The sequence below is a fragment of the Melanotaenia boesemani genome, chromosome 9 (assembly GCF_017639745.1).
Source record: "Melanotaenia boesemani isolate fMelBoe1 chromosome 9, fMelBoe1.pri, whole genome shotgun sequence".
Taxonomy (NCBI): domain Eukaryota; kingdom Metazoa; phylum Chordata; class Actinopteri; order Atheriniformes; family Melanotaeniidae; genus Melanotaenia; species Melanotaenia boesemani.
The window spans coordinates 15480970-15496677 of record NC_055690.1 but is presented as its reverse complement, the minus strand read 5'-3'; the positions used below and the strand labels follow the sequence as shown (position 1 = coordinate 15496677).

At 38.5% G+C, this 15708-nt stretch overlaps 1 protein-coding gene across 3 annotated transcripts in view; it reads right to left on the bottom strand.

The window, feature by feature from the left end:
* Positions 1-10403, bottom strand: part of pitpnm3 (PITPNM family member 3) — a 111543-nt gene extending 101140 nt beyond the window's left edge. For all 3 annotated transcript variants that reach the window (XM_041995176.1, XM_041995177.1, XM_041995178.1), the window contains exon 1: positions 10004-10403. In XM_041995176.1, the coding sequence (XP_041851110.1) occupies positions 10004-10028 (25 nt within the window). In that variant the 5' untranslated portion in view covers positions 10029-10403. The remainder of the gene's footprint in view (positions 1-10003) is intronic.
* Between the last annotated feature and the right edge of the window lie 5305 nt (positions 10404-15708).

Here is a 15708-nt window from a genome sequence, read left to right as displayed (position 1 = left end):
AAAAGGAGCATGAATGATAAAGAGTATAAGTATGAATTTATAAAAAAGATACAACGTTCAAAACCTTTTTATAAAGAGATACACTGGAGGACAGATAGAGTCTGACTTTTGATAGTCACCTTCAGAAGGTGCCATTTCCCTAATTCCCAAGACTTTTGGTTATGAAATCATAAAAAAAAATCATAATTTACATTTTTCTCTTTGATTTTCTGGTCAGTTTCTACTACAACTATAGTTCGTCATCTTGTGTGGATTTGATGTTAAAGAAATCTTGTATCTGTATTTGGTTTTCTGAGCCAGACTCCCTAAATATTCCCTAACAGCTGAATTAGTTTAATCTGATTTGTTGTTGACCAAAGGCTCTCTTTCAGTCACTTTGGTTTAAGCTGAATTAAACACACCACATCCTGACATGTAGTGAGTTTGGGCTTTTGGTGACAGTCAAAGGAACACAACTGTGAAGGGGATTGGTGCAAGAATAATAATACAAGACCAAACAAGAGCATCACTGATAATGGAATGTAGCATTATCAATCTGTTTCATTTTTTTACCTACTGTATTTGTCACCATTTTCATAATCTAAATGATGAATGAAAATAGAATTTGATCAGTTGCACAGGAGTAATCAGTTTACATGCACATCAGAACTATGACAAAGCTACTTCAAGTCAGTCTGTGCAAAGAATTTAATTTTATTACTGTAATAAATGCACTGAGCCTGCATGTTTAAATGAGCAGAAAATACACATTTTCTGATCTTATATCTTATTAGCATAATCTTATTTGCCATCAATTTTTACCACTGCAAACAAAAAGGACTGTGTGGGTAAATAAATACACAAATTAAGCACAAAGGTTTTGGTATAAAGCCAGTTTATAATCTTACTGAATTACACACCAGTAGAATCATAACGGGAAAATCTGAAAAATCTGAAAAATTTGCAAGCAAAACTGACTTTTATTACCAAATAAGTCTTTCTGTAATGAAGTTAAGTCATAAATTTTTTTTTTTTAAATTGCATTAACATGAGCTATAATTTTTTTTTTTTTTTTTTGTTATGAGAAAACACTTTCTTTGCCCCTATATAAATAAAAATCATTAATCTACTTTTTATTTGTTGCTAACATCCTCAAGGAATTTCTTCCCACTTCAATCCTCATCTCTCTTTAATGCAAACCAGACGGGCTATAAGCTGCAGAACTGCTGATCTTTTCATCTTATAATTAAAATACTTTAAGGAACTCTACGCAATTAACAGCACCAAAAAGAGCAACCGAGTGGGAAGGCAATGCAGAGAGGAAGGGCAGGAGAGCCCACTGGTACTGCAAACCAATTCTGAGTGAATATTGGACAAGCTACAGCATCACAGTGTGATACCTACAGTGTCAAGAGGAAATCCAATAAGGTTTTTCATTCTGTGCATGAAGAAAAGAGAGGAAATGAGTCGTCTCTCTGCCACTCATCTCAACATGCAACATGCTTGAATGAGGATAGAAATCACATAGAGCTGATTAAATCTGATACTTTACAGAAACTGAACAGGAATGGGGAGTCTCTGTCTCTTGAGTCTGTTAGACATATCATGGTTAAAAAAAAAAAAGTTTGTCTGGTCTTCTGTAAGCTGGAAATAGCTATTAATACCCTGTTCTATAACTCCATTAAGCGTCAAATCAACACACAGTCAAAATCAGTCCTTGTAGTCAGTGAGAGACACTGGAGGAGATTGATCGATCCTCTAAAGATTTTGAGTTGGTCGCTTTCCTCAATGCAATTTATCAACACTGTAACAAAAGAGATCAGCACTTGCAGTGACTATTAATGGACTGCTAGACTAAAACTAGGTGATAATTACCATTGTGAAGTGTGGTCTGTGCCCTTGTCTGCCTCTGCAACAATAACCAAATAATGGATGTGCAGACTGAGATTGACTGCTTGCAGATAAGTTTATAAAGCTAATTTCTCATTCTTTTTATGTTTATAACTAGTGAAAACTGGCTTAAGAATCAGTCAATTAACTATAGATAGAAGTGAAAGCAAAACTATAAAGGATTTTTTTTTATGTGAATATGTATTAAAAAGCCAAGTAGTCCCATCAGCATTATGCAATACCATACATAGGATAATAGTGGCATATAGTTTAGTTTGGGGTGAGCAAGAAAAGTTCACTATTATCTGTTGAGGTTGTGTTCAAATGAATAGAATAGGTTTAGCGTTGGCAGAAAGAAGATGGGAACACAACACTGGCATAAGTCTGAATAAGTCATCACCTTCCAAGTTAATAGTGAATAATAAAGACTTGCTTGTCTACACATATCATGGAAACATGGGCTTATTATACATTTTATACATCCTAAACTTTAAATTTTGAAGTCGGTCTCTACTGTCATCTCAGAAATGTGGCTTAGTGGCTAAATGTTTTGCAGTGTTAGCTTTGACCACAGTGCAGGGTTAATAGCTATTTAGCAGGTTTTTCCACTGAAAGCAGCTGCTTTTACTTGTTTTATGTTGGCTGATGAAAAAAGTGTTTCTTATGCTGTTAAATTGTAGGGTGATCATTACCATTAGCTGCCACTCTTAATACATCACACACTGCTGATTTGTGGGGACTTGTTGATGTCAGACTGTGACACACTCTGTACATTATTATATGACCCCTTTTCAAGATGTAGGGTTATTGTTGTGGTAGTGTGAATTTTAAGCCAAGCTTTTCATGACCTTTCATCAGTAGTATTTCCTTTAATCTAAGCAGAGAGTGAGAGAAGATGTGGAAAAACAATGATGTGTTAAATCTGCCAAACTAATGGGACTTAGCTGTCTTTTTATAGGGCAGGTTTTGCTCCTGGCTTTGATCAGATCAACAAAAGTTTCAAGCAGAGTCAGTTCAAAGAACAGCAGCATCAAGCTTTACATCAATCACAATGAAAACCAACCCAACACTAACTATAATGGATGCTGATTGGTCTAAACATCTGTGTTTTGGGCACAAATGGATTGCTAATGAACAAATGAATTCTCTAGTGTAGGGATGTCCAGTTCTGGACCTTTAATGCTACTGCCCTGCAGAATTTAGATACTTCTTTGCTCTAACACACTTGATTTAAATAATGTGGAATCGACACAATAGTTTTCTATCAAGTTCCGCACTAGCATGTTAATGACCTGGTGTTTTGAAAACATCTGTGAACTGGACATCCTGTGTGATAACAGACATCTAATGACTTTGATCCCCCAAAGCTCCTTTTCAAGCTTCTGGTGTCAAATATTGCCACAACTGGTGCATCACAGTAGGCAAATGAAAGGATTATTTATTAGTTTGTTAGGACAATCCTGTTAAAACAACTAGGTTTAATGTTATGATGCTTGCTGGGGAGGTGGAGCATGGGTGCACCAAGACCCGATCGAAAGAAAATTAGTCTTAGAAGAGGATGAACCCTGTCAGTTTTTATTATTGACTAATATAATTATTCTGTTTGCCTGTGAAATATCACAAGTGTCTCCAAGGCTGCCTGTTCTGTAGGTCAAAGTCTAAAACTCTTAACATTTTTTTTTGTTTGTTTGATTGTTTAATGTCACACAACACAAATTAAATGCCTAAAATTTACACATGTGGAAAGTTTGAACTGTTGAAACTCTTGACTTTGAGGTTTGAAAAGGAATTTAAGTGAAGATATTGCTATAAAAATGACTGCTTAATAATTTTCAGTTTCTACATTTATGAATTAATAAGTTTATTATTTAATCACTGTGATGGACAAGTTTAATGAGTTAGCAGTGCCACCCAAGGCTCGGGTAGAGGAATGTGTTGTCAATAAAAAAAATAAAAAAAAAAAAAGGTTGTCAGTTCTATTACTAGTTAAAAATGTCCCAGAGCAAGGCATTAAACCTTAAATTGCTGCAGATGGCAAGAGCACCTGGCATGACATCTCTGTGGCCACTGTTGTGTAAATGCTTAAATAACAAACATCTTATAAAATGCTATAGAACCTAAAGTGTATAAAGAGAATTTACTATTATTTTATGTCTCTGAAAGATGTGCATCTTTCTGGCAGGGCCAAGTGCAAATTTTAAGCACAGAGCATTTTTCGTCTAGATTAAAGAGCTGAGTAATTGTGCTTTCAGAAGGCCAATTTCAGAGTAAGGACTTCCAGAAATCTGTAGCAATTCAGAGAAGCCAAAAAAAGAAAATGCTGTCTACCTTCCACATCACTGTGACATGAAAGCTTTTGGCTGACAGACAAGAAGACTTACAGCCTGGTTCCAGGTGAGCCAGTCCCCTGTCACCTTCCGTTCTCTGGCCTCAAACAGCCAAGACCCAGCTGCTGTGTGCTTTGTGAAAAGCTGCTCCCTGACACAAGGCCACTGTGCCTCCCCATGACAAATAGCTATTAAATTTAAATTAACATGATTTTGTATGATCAACCAAAATAACAGAGGTCACTGGCTGCATGCATTAGAATACTCCTCTGTAGAATTCAAAGAACACTGTGGAGCTGATTGCTAAACAAGCTGTCTGGTGGTTGTTTGCCTGAACTAGGCCTAATACAACATTATAAAGTTTTTATAACATGTACTTGACAAGAAATTAGCTTTGGAGAATCACAAAACATCAAACTAAACCCTCATTTGCAGAAATCATCCATCAGTCTTATCCCTGTCGATAAGCAATATTAAACTATTTTTTCCTTGGCACTGACTTTCACAAGGAGATAAAAAGAAGCTGATAAAAAGAAGGGCAACAGTTCATCCGCATCCTGCAGCTCTATTTTTAGCAAAATGCTGAAGCTTAGCAAAACAGCAGATAAGCTAGCCTTTTATTTTATTTGGACGGCAATTGAAAAAAGCCCTTCAGACTGATTGTATTTCATCAACTTTGAATAATAAAATGCTCATTGGTGCAGAACCTCACACTGAGCATAGGGATAGTCAATATAACTTTCAATAATTATATTACTAAATCAGCATGTGGGACTATTAAAGTAATCACAGGATCATAAGGAACCCCTTATATTTGTGCAAGCACTTGGGTCACACTGACGTTGATTTATACGTCAGTATAAGAATTTATCACATCAAGATGCACAATATCAATATTCCCAGTCACATTCTTATTACAGTCTTTGTTTTCCTAGTACCGTTCATTTTTATTTGGGGATCATATATTATATTGCCAAAAGTATTGGCTCACATGCCTAGACTCTCATATGAACGTAATACACATTCCATTCTTAATTAAATGAGTTCAGTATGACGTTGGTCCACCCTTGGCAGCTATAACAGAATCAACTCTTCTGGGAAGGGTTTCCACAAGGTTTTGAAGTTTGGCCTAGCTCTCAGCCACCGCTCTAATTCATCCCAAAGATGTTCTGTTGGGTTGAGGTCAGGACACTGTGTAGGCCAATCACGTTAATCCACACCAAACTTGCTCATCCTTGTCTTTATGGACCTTGCTTTGTGCACTGGTGCATAGTCATGTTGGAACAGGAAAGGGCCATTCCCAAACTGTTCCCACAAAGTTGAGAGTATGGAAATGTCCAAAATCTCTTGGTATGCTGAAGCATTCAGAGTTCCTTTCACTGGAACTAAGGGGCCAAGCCCAGCTCCTGCAACCGCTATACCCAGACTCTTCCATCAGATCGCCAGATGGTGAAGCGTGATTTGTTACTCCAGAGAATGCGTCTCCACTGATCCAGAGTCCAGTGGCAGCATTTTCTACACCACTGCTTCCAATGCTTTGCATTGCTTTTGGTGATGTATGGCTTGGATGCAGCTGCTCAGTCGTAGAAACCCAATCCACGAAACTCTCTTCACCCTGTTTTTGAGCTGATCTGAAGGCCACATGAAGTTTGGAGGTCTGTAGCAATCGACTCTACAGAAAGCTGCTGACCTTTCACACTATGTGCCTCAGTATCCGCCAACCCTGCTCAGTCATTTTACGGGGCCTACCACTTCGTGGCTGAATTGTTGTCATTTTTAATCACTTCCACTTTGCCATGATATCACAGACAGTTGACTGCAGAAAATTTATGAGTGAGGAATGAATGAGTGAGGTGGCATCTATCACAGTACCACGCTGGAATTCACATAGATCCCGAAAGCGACCCATTCCTTCACAAATGTTTGTAGAAACAGTCTGCATGCCTCGGTGCTTGATTTTTATTCCCCTTTGGCCATGTAATGATTGGCACACCTGAATTCAATTATTTGGATAGGTGAGTGAATATTTTTGGCAATATAGTGTATTTGATCAGAAATTCATAGAAATCTATCCGGTGTGATATTTCAGAGTGGATCAAAAGCCATTTCCACCAACAAGTCCGGTTCAGTACAGTATAGGTCTGAATTTTTTTTTTTCCATTTCTACAGGCAAAAACTGGGCAGGGTACCAGAATATTCAACCATTCAATTTTCTGGGACCCTTCCATTGGGATCCGGGTGGAGCTTGATACGCTGCCATCTGTTGATCGATTAAAAGAGTCATCGCTTCCTGTGCAACTGTTTGCTGTAGAAAGGCAACAGAGATCGGAAACGGTCCCATACTGACTCGGACATGATGGTGAAAACTGGGATATAGTGCCTTCCAGAGTCATTCCTGCTAAGATCTTTTAAAAATTCATTCATTATCTTAACCGCTAAGTCCATTACGGGTCGCGGGTAAGCTGGAGCCTATCTCAGCATTTTAGCAGGGCCAACACAGACAAACAACCACTCAAACACACTCACTCCTAGGGAGAATTTAGAGTCACCAATTAACCTAACCTAACCCTAACCTAATATGCATGTCTTTGGATGGTGGGAAGAAGCCGGAAAACCCATGTATACACGTGGAGAACATACAAACTCCACACAGAAAGGCCCCCCAGGTTCAAACTTCTCTCCCAGCCGAGGCTTGAACCAAGGACCTTCCTGCTGTGAGGCTGCGGTGCTAACCACCACACCACCGTGCAGCCCCTGTTTTAAAAATAGTTTTGAAAAATATTTTTCAAATCCTGAGTAAAACCTGCCCTATTTAGTGTGCTGACATTCACTGAGTCTAGATTTCATAATTTCCTAATCCTTATTACCTTATTTACTTGAGTATTTGGATGAATAAGACTAAGACTTGCTTCTGCTATGACAGAGAGCCAGAAAATGTAAGCATGAGGTTGCAATTCTGCATTTCTGTTGCTGTACAACTGAGAAGATTAGATCATAAACTCTGCTTAATATCTGAAATATGGAGCCTATCCTGTATTTCATATACTACCCCAAATAATTATGCAAATTTTGCAGCAGAACAAATTAAGAAAGGCAGTTTAAATCAGTACTAAGAAGTGTAGGACCCCCTGCAGCACTCCAGTAACTGAAAATGACAAAGATAAGATCTGTGTACAACAGTGAAACTTCTGAAACTAAAAAATGTATACTGGCAAAGTTGGTGGGACTCTAAGAAATGTCGTAAGAGCTGCTTCTCCTTAAGCAAAGTCATATTTCATAAAAACAGATCGCAAGTTTGATATAAATAATAACCCCATAAACACAGCCCATTGCCATCAACATGCCAGCAGCCAGCTGAAGCATTGCAGGGTTTACATAACTTTATAAAAGCTTGTCTGAAATTATATAGGATTTTCCATTAGCGAGTGAATTTTACAGTGAGGCTCAAAGAAATAAAATTAAGATTAACTGGAGAAGACATCCAGCTGCAGCTGTCCAAATAAAAAAAAGAAAAAAGAATAAAAATCTGTTTTTTCATGCATCCAGAGAAACTAATTTGTCTTCTGAGATTGTCTACTAAAAATAGCACTGCTGGGTTTGTGGAGCACACAAACTCCTCAGTTGCATATTTTGCTTCAGGACTGAGCAGGTGCCAGCACCAGTGTTCAGCCAGCTCTGCTTTGGAGAATTTTCTGACCTAGCCTGCATTTCTAGAGAAAAGATTAGAGAAAATCAAGTCAAAGCAAAAACAAACCTTGCCCACAGCTGAGTCTGAACATCTTATACGGCAATTTCCCACCCAGTGGCATAGTACAGCCATATAGATTCACGACACCTCCAGAGGTCTTTCAAGGACCTTATCTCAATGTAACACACAATATAAGAGAATATAACTGACATGACATCCGTTAAAAGCTTCTTTGTTACTGTTTAAGTCATGTTGTGTAACTGCTAGATCAGAACTGTCTAATGAACTAAAACTTTTCTTATGTTTCATTAAAAATCAAAAGCTAATTTTGTTTCCCTTTGTTAAAATACTGTATATCTCTGGTTTGTAAGAGATATTGATCTCAAATGGACATGTAAACCCCACCAATGTCTGCACGTCCCCCTCTAAACCACGTTTCAGGTTCTATTTTCAACAGGGGCACCAAATGTGTGGAACCAGTTCAACAGACAGAGCACATCAGAAAAGGGGGGCTTTTTAGTCTTGTTTACCTTGTTTAGTTTATTTTCAAGAAAAACTGCTTGGACATCCGCAGTTGTCCCTTAAGAATATTTGTTTGGAAAGATTTTGGAAACATACATAACATAGAAACCCAGAATACTTCCCCAAACTTTAAATGGTGTATGCTTAAAAATAAACTGTATTTGGTTGAAAGAATTCCCACATTGAAAGCACCATATGCAAAAGCTAAAATAAATGTCAGAGTGCAACAAGTTTATTGTCAGTTTAAAGAAGTAAAGTGGAAAAGGCATGGGACGATCAACCTGGCTCTTTGCTTGAGTCAGCATTCAAGATTTCTTTATTGTTGTTATAACAAAGATGCAATGTCTCTAGATCCTCATGTGAAGCAAAGATCGTACTTAAGTCCTAGGCAAGAACATTTTGAAGCCCGAAACGTACTGGATGAATTCCCCACTCTATTGTGACACTTTTTGTCACCACTTAGTGTGACAGTGATCTGATATGTCAAAGACCCCTGCAGGAAAACTCTGTCCACTCCTGGCTTGAGGAAAAGGTCAGAGCACAAAGGCCACAAGCAGAAAACCAAGGATGGAGCTGTGGGAAGTTTAGTAGCTTGCTCAAAAACCCTTCAAAAGGGAAGATGCATGAAAAACGTTAAGTACACACAGCACCCCCACTTTGCAGCTGCCAGCATGAATCAAAGCTGGACATCAAATAATACTCGGTGACACAAGAACTTTTCTTGTTACTTAATCATGAAATTCATTAATATTCAAAGTATTATCAAGACTAATAACCACAAAAAAAGAAGCTTTAAGCAGTTTAATCAAGCAAAATACTACTGATGCCCAAAAAGTGATACTGAGGAATACCATTTTTCCAAATGCTATGCATTACTTATTTACAGAAAGACCAAAATGCAAACAGGTGGCCCATCTATGCAGCAAAATAGTCTTCCAAATGAATAACAATAAACCTTTTATGCTAAAGAAATGTCATGACTTCAAAGGCCTCTGCCAATGGGGTCCTGTCAACTCTCATTTCCACGTGTCCAATTCAAAAATCAAATTGGCTGCATGTGAAATTGTCAGCTATTATTAGCTCACACAGACTAAACCCTTCAGTGTTATTCCCTGCACAGTTTCTAGGTTTACTCTTCCCTGACTGTTCAATTTCAGGTTAAATGATCACTTCTAAGATTTAGAGCACTGATAAGGCTACTTTTTTTTATTTATTTTTTAAGCAATGGCCAAAAAGTTTCCCCATCCCCTATTTTATCTTTATATGATGGGCTACTGTAAAGCAGGGTAGCTGTGAAGTAAAGGCAGTTGACCATGGGCTTGTTGCTGCGTCTGGAGGTCACTAACACTTCACCTCACTGTTCAGTCTTTTCCCACATCACACAGACACAGGCAGAACAGACTGGTTCTGTGACAGATATAAGAACAGCCCAGCGGACCGGACTGTTTAACATGCAAAGGTTTCCATTGCCGCGCATTCCTACACGGACTGCATCCATCCATCTATCCATGCAGCAGCTGAGCGCGCCAACATCAGTACACGAGACACGGGTCTACCTGTTAGCACGACATCATGCATGGTGTACTGTCCCCCCTACCTTTTCCTCTCGTGTCCTTTGACATAGTGTACTCTCCTGTGCGTTTTTGTCTCTGCGGCCACTCGGTAAAGCCGTCACGGTGTTCTGCGCGGCAGCGTTTAGTCGGATAGTTAATTAAACAGCAGCTCTTCCTCCGCCCCTCTCCTGAATGCTGCACCTGCCAGACTGAATCGGGGTGAAGCGGAGACAGGGGAGCCTCCGCTGCCGCGTCGCTCTTCTCTCAGCACGGTGCGTTAAAACAATAGCAGTCAAATCAGCAGCCGAGCCCTTGTTCACCTGTGCAAAGTACAGTAGATCTCCGAGGCGCCCGTGCCGCAGACATACTTTAAGTATGTGTTGTATCTGTGCAGACTTTGCTCACATGTCATGCCCACCCAGCTCTCCTGTGCTTCGCTCCTCTTCGCTGCTAACATCAGCCAGAGTTGGCTTTAAACAAGCCCCGGTTCTGCAGCTTGACTGCCTCCAGCGGTGCGCGCACGTCCGCGGCTGCGGCTGCTGAAGGGCGTCCATCCTCTTCAAGAAGACGAATTTTAATATCGATTAAGTATTCTTAAAAAAAACAAAAAAAAAAAAAAAAAAACAGCTGCCCCCATTGTCTTAACCATGCCACAAAACAGCAAGAAAGGTCATAATGTTAAAGCTAACAGTTGTCCATGTGCACACCTAATAGTTTAAATAACTGAGTGCATTTATTAGAGCAGGAGTTTATTACACCGTAAATGAGATTTTAAAAAGGTCATTACATGGGTGTGGTTGATCATATCTGTAAAACTAAAGAAACAAAGAAATAAATAACAAAACAATAGAGAAACAGTCCGTTTACATCCACACCAAAAATCTGGTTATTACCTCATTTCTGTTGTTATCAGATAATTCAAGTGGTCATAGGCCTAAACAGCAAAACCGATATCTTTAATAAGATAACTGCTTTTATCGGTTTATGAGAAATCGGATTTACATTTCTCCTGGGAAGATTTTATGTAATTTGGACAAAAACTAAAGAGAATTGTAAATAGTGTTCAGAAGTCTAGAGCCATCCATAGTTTCTTTAGATTTTCTATCCATGGAGCCAGACTTTGTCATTTTCTAAAATGATGTTGGTCAACAGTTCTCCAAAATTCGATACCAGATGCTTTTACCATCTATTTTCAAACTATTTTCAGAGGAACATGTTTCTGATTTAGAGGCACCTAAATCAGGCATGAACCAGTGCTGTGTCTACACGTAACAGACAACTTAGCAAAGAACCAATTTTGAATTGTATCTTGAATAAAATGCCAAAGATAACACAGTTTGGCAGACATAATGTTGTATTTTTCTTCCAGCAAGGCTATTGTCAAAAACCTATTAGAAGAAAAACTGTCATTTCTCCACATGGTATGAAGTGTGTCCTTTAAAAAACGGATGAAAAAGGATAAGTGGAGCATAACAGAAGAAATGAGGGGCTGAAAAAAACCTGGCACAAGACCTGAGAGATGTTTCTGGCCCTGAAATTGATCCAGCTGTTTGTTGAAGCCTCCTTAGAACCCATAGGTCTCTATGGAAGAATGACTGTCAAGAAGCTATTTTTAAAGAAGAAAAGCAGGGAGAAAAGGCTGAGAGACATATGCCAAATGACACAAAAATGGACTGAAAATAGTAGCAACAGGTCTTATGGAGTCACGAATCCTCCCCAGAACCCAGACCTCAACAGTTCTGAAGCAGCAGGTCATCCTGACAGAGAACAGAACAAAGAGCAGCCAACATCCAAAGTAGAGCTCTGGAAAGTCATTCAAGAAACCTAAAGAACTATTCCTGAAGACTACCCAAAAATGGCAAGAATGCTTGGCAAAGAGGGTTTGGACTCTGTTAAAGAGTAAAGCTGCTGAGACATGGTGATACCATGGTCATGTTTGCACATTTCAGTAAATTGCTGCACCTATTTCCCATTTCTCTTTCCAGAAACCAATGAGAAGTGACTCAAGTCTTTTGCACAGTTCTGTATATCCTAAATTATTTCAGAAATTCTAAAAGATATTAAAAAATAAAGTAAATAGACAATAGACAATAGTATGACAATAGACACATCCTATAGAATGTGGTTGTATGTCTGCTTTGTAAGAGAGGATACTGAATTCTTTGACATATGAAGAGGAAGAACAGAAGGACTCTAAATCAGGGTTGAGGTGTGAAAGCCATCACCCCTGTCAACTATCACTCATGCAGCAGGTGATACCATGGTCATGCAGGGGTAGTCACCAGGCAGAAGAAAAAAATCTCTGAATTTTTGAAAACATGGTGCTTTCCAGCAATGAACTGAAGCTTCTGACTCATGTTCGCTTCATTTTAAACCCTTTAAATCTACTTGTGAGATGTGCTTTAATCTGACAGATGTTTTACCTAATGGGTGTCTCTAATTCGTTCATAGACATAGTTCTGCCTGCATTACTCCAGCGCTTGACCTAAAAAGCTGTAAAATGTGTTTTCTCACACATTACATCAGTGTGTATGAACTGGTCATGGTAGCACCTGCTGCTTTTATCCCTCATTTGATCACACGTAACATCACACAGTTCTGTGAGGACACATGTGCACACAAATTAATATTAATAGAGGAAAAAGCCTGTGGCTGAGCCATCACCCAGGAATCCAAGAGTCGGACATGCTACATTACCAAAGTCCAATAGGAATACACGCAGCCAATTTGTTTTTATCATGGAAGTCAGTGACAACAGACTTGTTTTGCAAACCACTGAGCTGAGATCCCAGTGAGAAAAATTAATTTAGAAGGCCTTAAGGCCAGAAAGTCAGAAAGACAGATAGCACTGATTACACCAAATGGCTGCGTTGACAGGATCTGAGTAAAGAAAAAAAAAAAGAAAGCACTAATTGAATTAGATGCTTTTCTTTTTAAGAAAGATCCTCCTCGTGCCTTTGAGGACAGAACTCAAACACTGCAGCTCTCTGCTTCCATGAAGTGGAGAATAATGTTATTCATTACATCCTGTATTCCATCAAAAGCATGTCACTGATATAGCCACTATTACAAATGTTGCTTTCAAAGGCGAGAAAATCTGGGCGGGTGTAATTCATTGCAATCATGACCAAAAAGCGGATAAAGTATAGGCATAAAGAAACACAGTCAAGTAAAGATATTTATAACCACTGTGGGGCTTTTTGAAAATGGAAGCATGAGCTGCCTCAGCAGCACAACGCTTCCTAAGAGCTATTAAAGAGTCACAGAATGAAGTCAGCAAAACAAGTTTACCGCCTGAGGTGCACATTTGTTGTTTTTCCCTGTCGGAGGAACTTTGTGGGAGAGGAAATGTGTGATGGTGGTGTGAGATGATTGTATTAAACATCTTTAAAAAGTTAGAATTATACCAGAATATTCCTGTCTTTATAGTTGTCGCAACTCTCTTGCACAAGGTGAGACAGTAACCATCCTCTTTTCCTTCTTTCTCAAATACTGTTACATAATAAGTGGAGGGCTATTTAAAAGTACAGTACATCACTTAGTCTTGCAGACCCACATCGTGTTGGTATGACCCCTTTTGTTCTCAGACTGTGAGCTTTTGAGAAGCAGTGTCAATGAATTTGAGGTTGAAAATAGAAACTTTTATACCTTCATCTCTCCTTTGTAAAGCAGTAAAGAAATATTTGGTTTTCTGCAACAAAAACAGAACCTGCTGTCACATACTTCAGTGTAATAGTACTAGTAATGCAGAACTGCCTCTTTAGGGAATAGAAATGTACACCTCATTGAATAAAACAGCCCATCAGCAGCTAGGAAGTGAAAAAAAAAAGGTTAAATGGTTTTCTTGCCCATATGACCATGCAAGCAGGGCCAAAGTGGATGGCAGTGTGTGCAGGACATCAAATCTTCTTTTGAGCTCTTCATCCCAGATTCCAATCAGAAAATTAGTTTGGATTTCACTTATTTAGAAGAAAATGTGTATTTTTGGAGAGCTGTGGAAGGAGATTGACTAAATCCAATTACAATCCTACTTTGAGGTTCTTACATTTGCTGGAGTTAACAGGTCTTAAGGGAAATCCAAAGAATTCCTGTGGGATGCAAAAACTGACAGAAAACTTTTCTATCCAACAATACCTGTTCACGAACCCCAGCCTCTGCAGCCACCACGAGGATGATTCTGCCGGTGCCCCATCCACCTGACCTACAGAGCCTGAAGCGTGTGATGCTGTTGTAGTCTGAGAGAGAGGTAAAATCCCTAATATGTTCATTATTCATAATTTATAAATGTTATGCAACAAAGGGAAAGTGTAAATATGCTGTTTATAGCTTGTAATAAGAATTATGTAAACCTGAGTGAAGTATTTTAACATAAAATGTACTTTTTATTTATTTACAAACCCAAAAATGCATCAGGTTCGCCAGACTCCGGCTTCTATCAAAAATATGAACACCTTAGAACGGGTAATATTCATACATTAACCATGATAAAGACAACAGCAATACCAAGTACAATCAATTGATGTTTTTCCAGATAAAAATAAATAATATATTAATGCTTCCTTCATCAGAATCATTTCCATGAAAGGTTTTATATGGTTGTCCTGTGTTACAGGCTTAACTCTTTATTATGCCCACTTTGACTTGACCATGGGATAACCCTTTATTTTTTCTCTTTGAAGGAACATAACTTATTGGAATAGTGTGCTTACAGAAGGTCCTCATCCTGTAAAACCATCTGCTTAAGGATTAAACTCCAAATTTGAGACAGATGGCCTTACATCATCTTCTGGCATTTCTTTATTTGAGGCAGAATTCACAGAAAATTCAACAATAGCACGCTGTCCAGTCCCCGAGGCAATGAAGCAGCTGTAAGCCAGAATATTTCCACTTTCACGCCTCATTTGATTTGTTTATTATTCCAAAATGTCTGGTCTGTCTGGTCACATGTTTACTGGCAAACTTTAGTTTTACTTTAAAGCCTTGTTTGGACAACAAAAGCTTTCTCTTGGCACTTTACTCATTCTGATCAAATTGAAACTATCTTTAAGTGATTGTTGACAGTTCTAACCCAGAGCATCAGAGTTACCTGCAGATCCTCTTTTGATATTATGGGTTACTTGGAGACTTGAACACTAGCATCTTGGTATCAAACACATCAGTGCACTGCAGCAACAAGAACACCATGTCCTAGAAGACTGAAGTTTGAATGAGATATAGCACATCTGCTGCTCCCTGAGGAGCTTTTTTTAATTTGTACCAAAGCTGGAAACTCATGTTCAAAGTGTTTATTGACACTGTGATAAACATGCAGCCACCTTTTCTGTAAAATACAATTTTAAAATACAATTATATATATATATGTGTGTAATATATTCTTCCCTTTGACCAACAACCTAGATAAAAAACTTTTTTATTCAAAATCTCCATTCATTTTCTTTTTATTAGATATGGTGATCAAAAAGTATGCTGCTTTGATCCCACACTAATCAATAAACAGTTAAGCCTTGGATTGGTGTTTGGCTGCTGTTTACAGGCTGACTGCTTGAATGGGGAGAAATGAAGTAATACTGCTCCTCCTGCAAAAGTGAATCTTTCTGCCAGGACTCAACTCTCATATAGTAATTAAACATAGTGAGTCTCCTTCTTTGCATTCGTTTTTCATTATACTGTTTCATAATGCATCAATGAAAATTTAGGTTTTAAGCTTGTGTTCCAAATTCCTGTTGTAAAGTCAAAATGCACCCTCCAC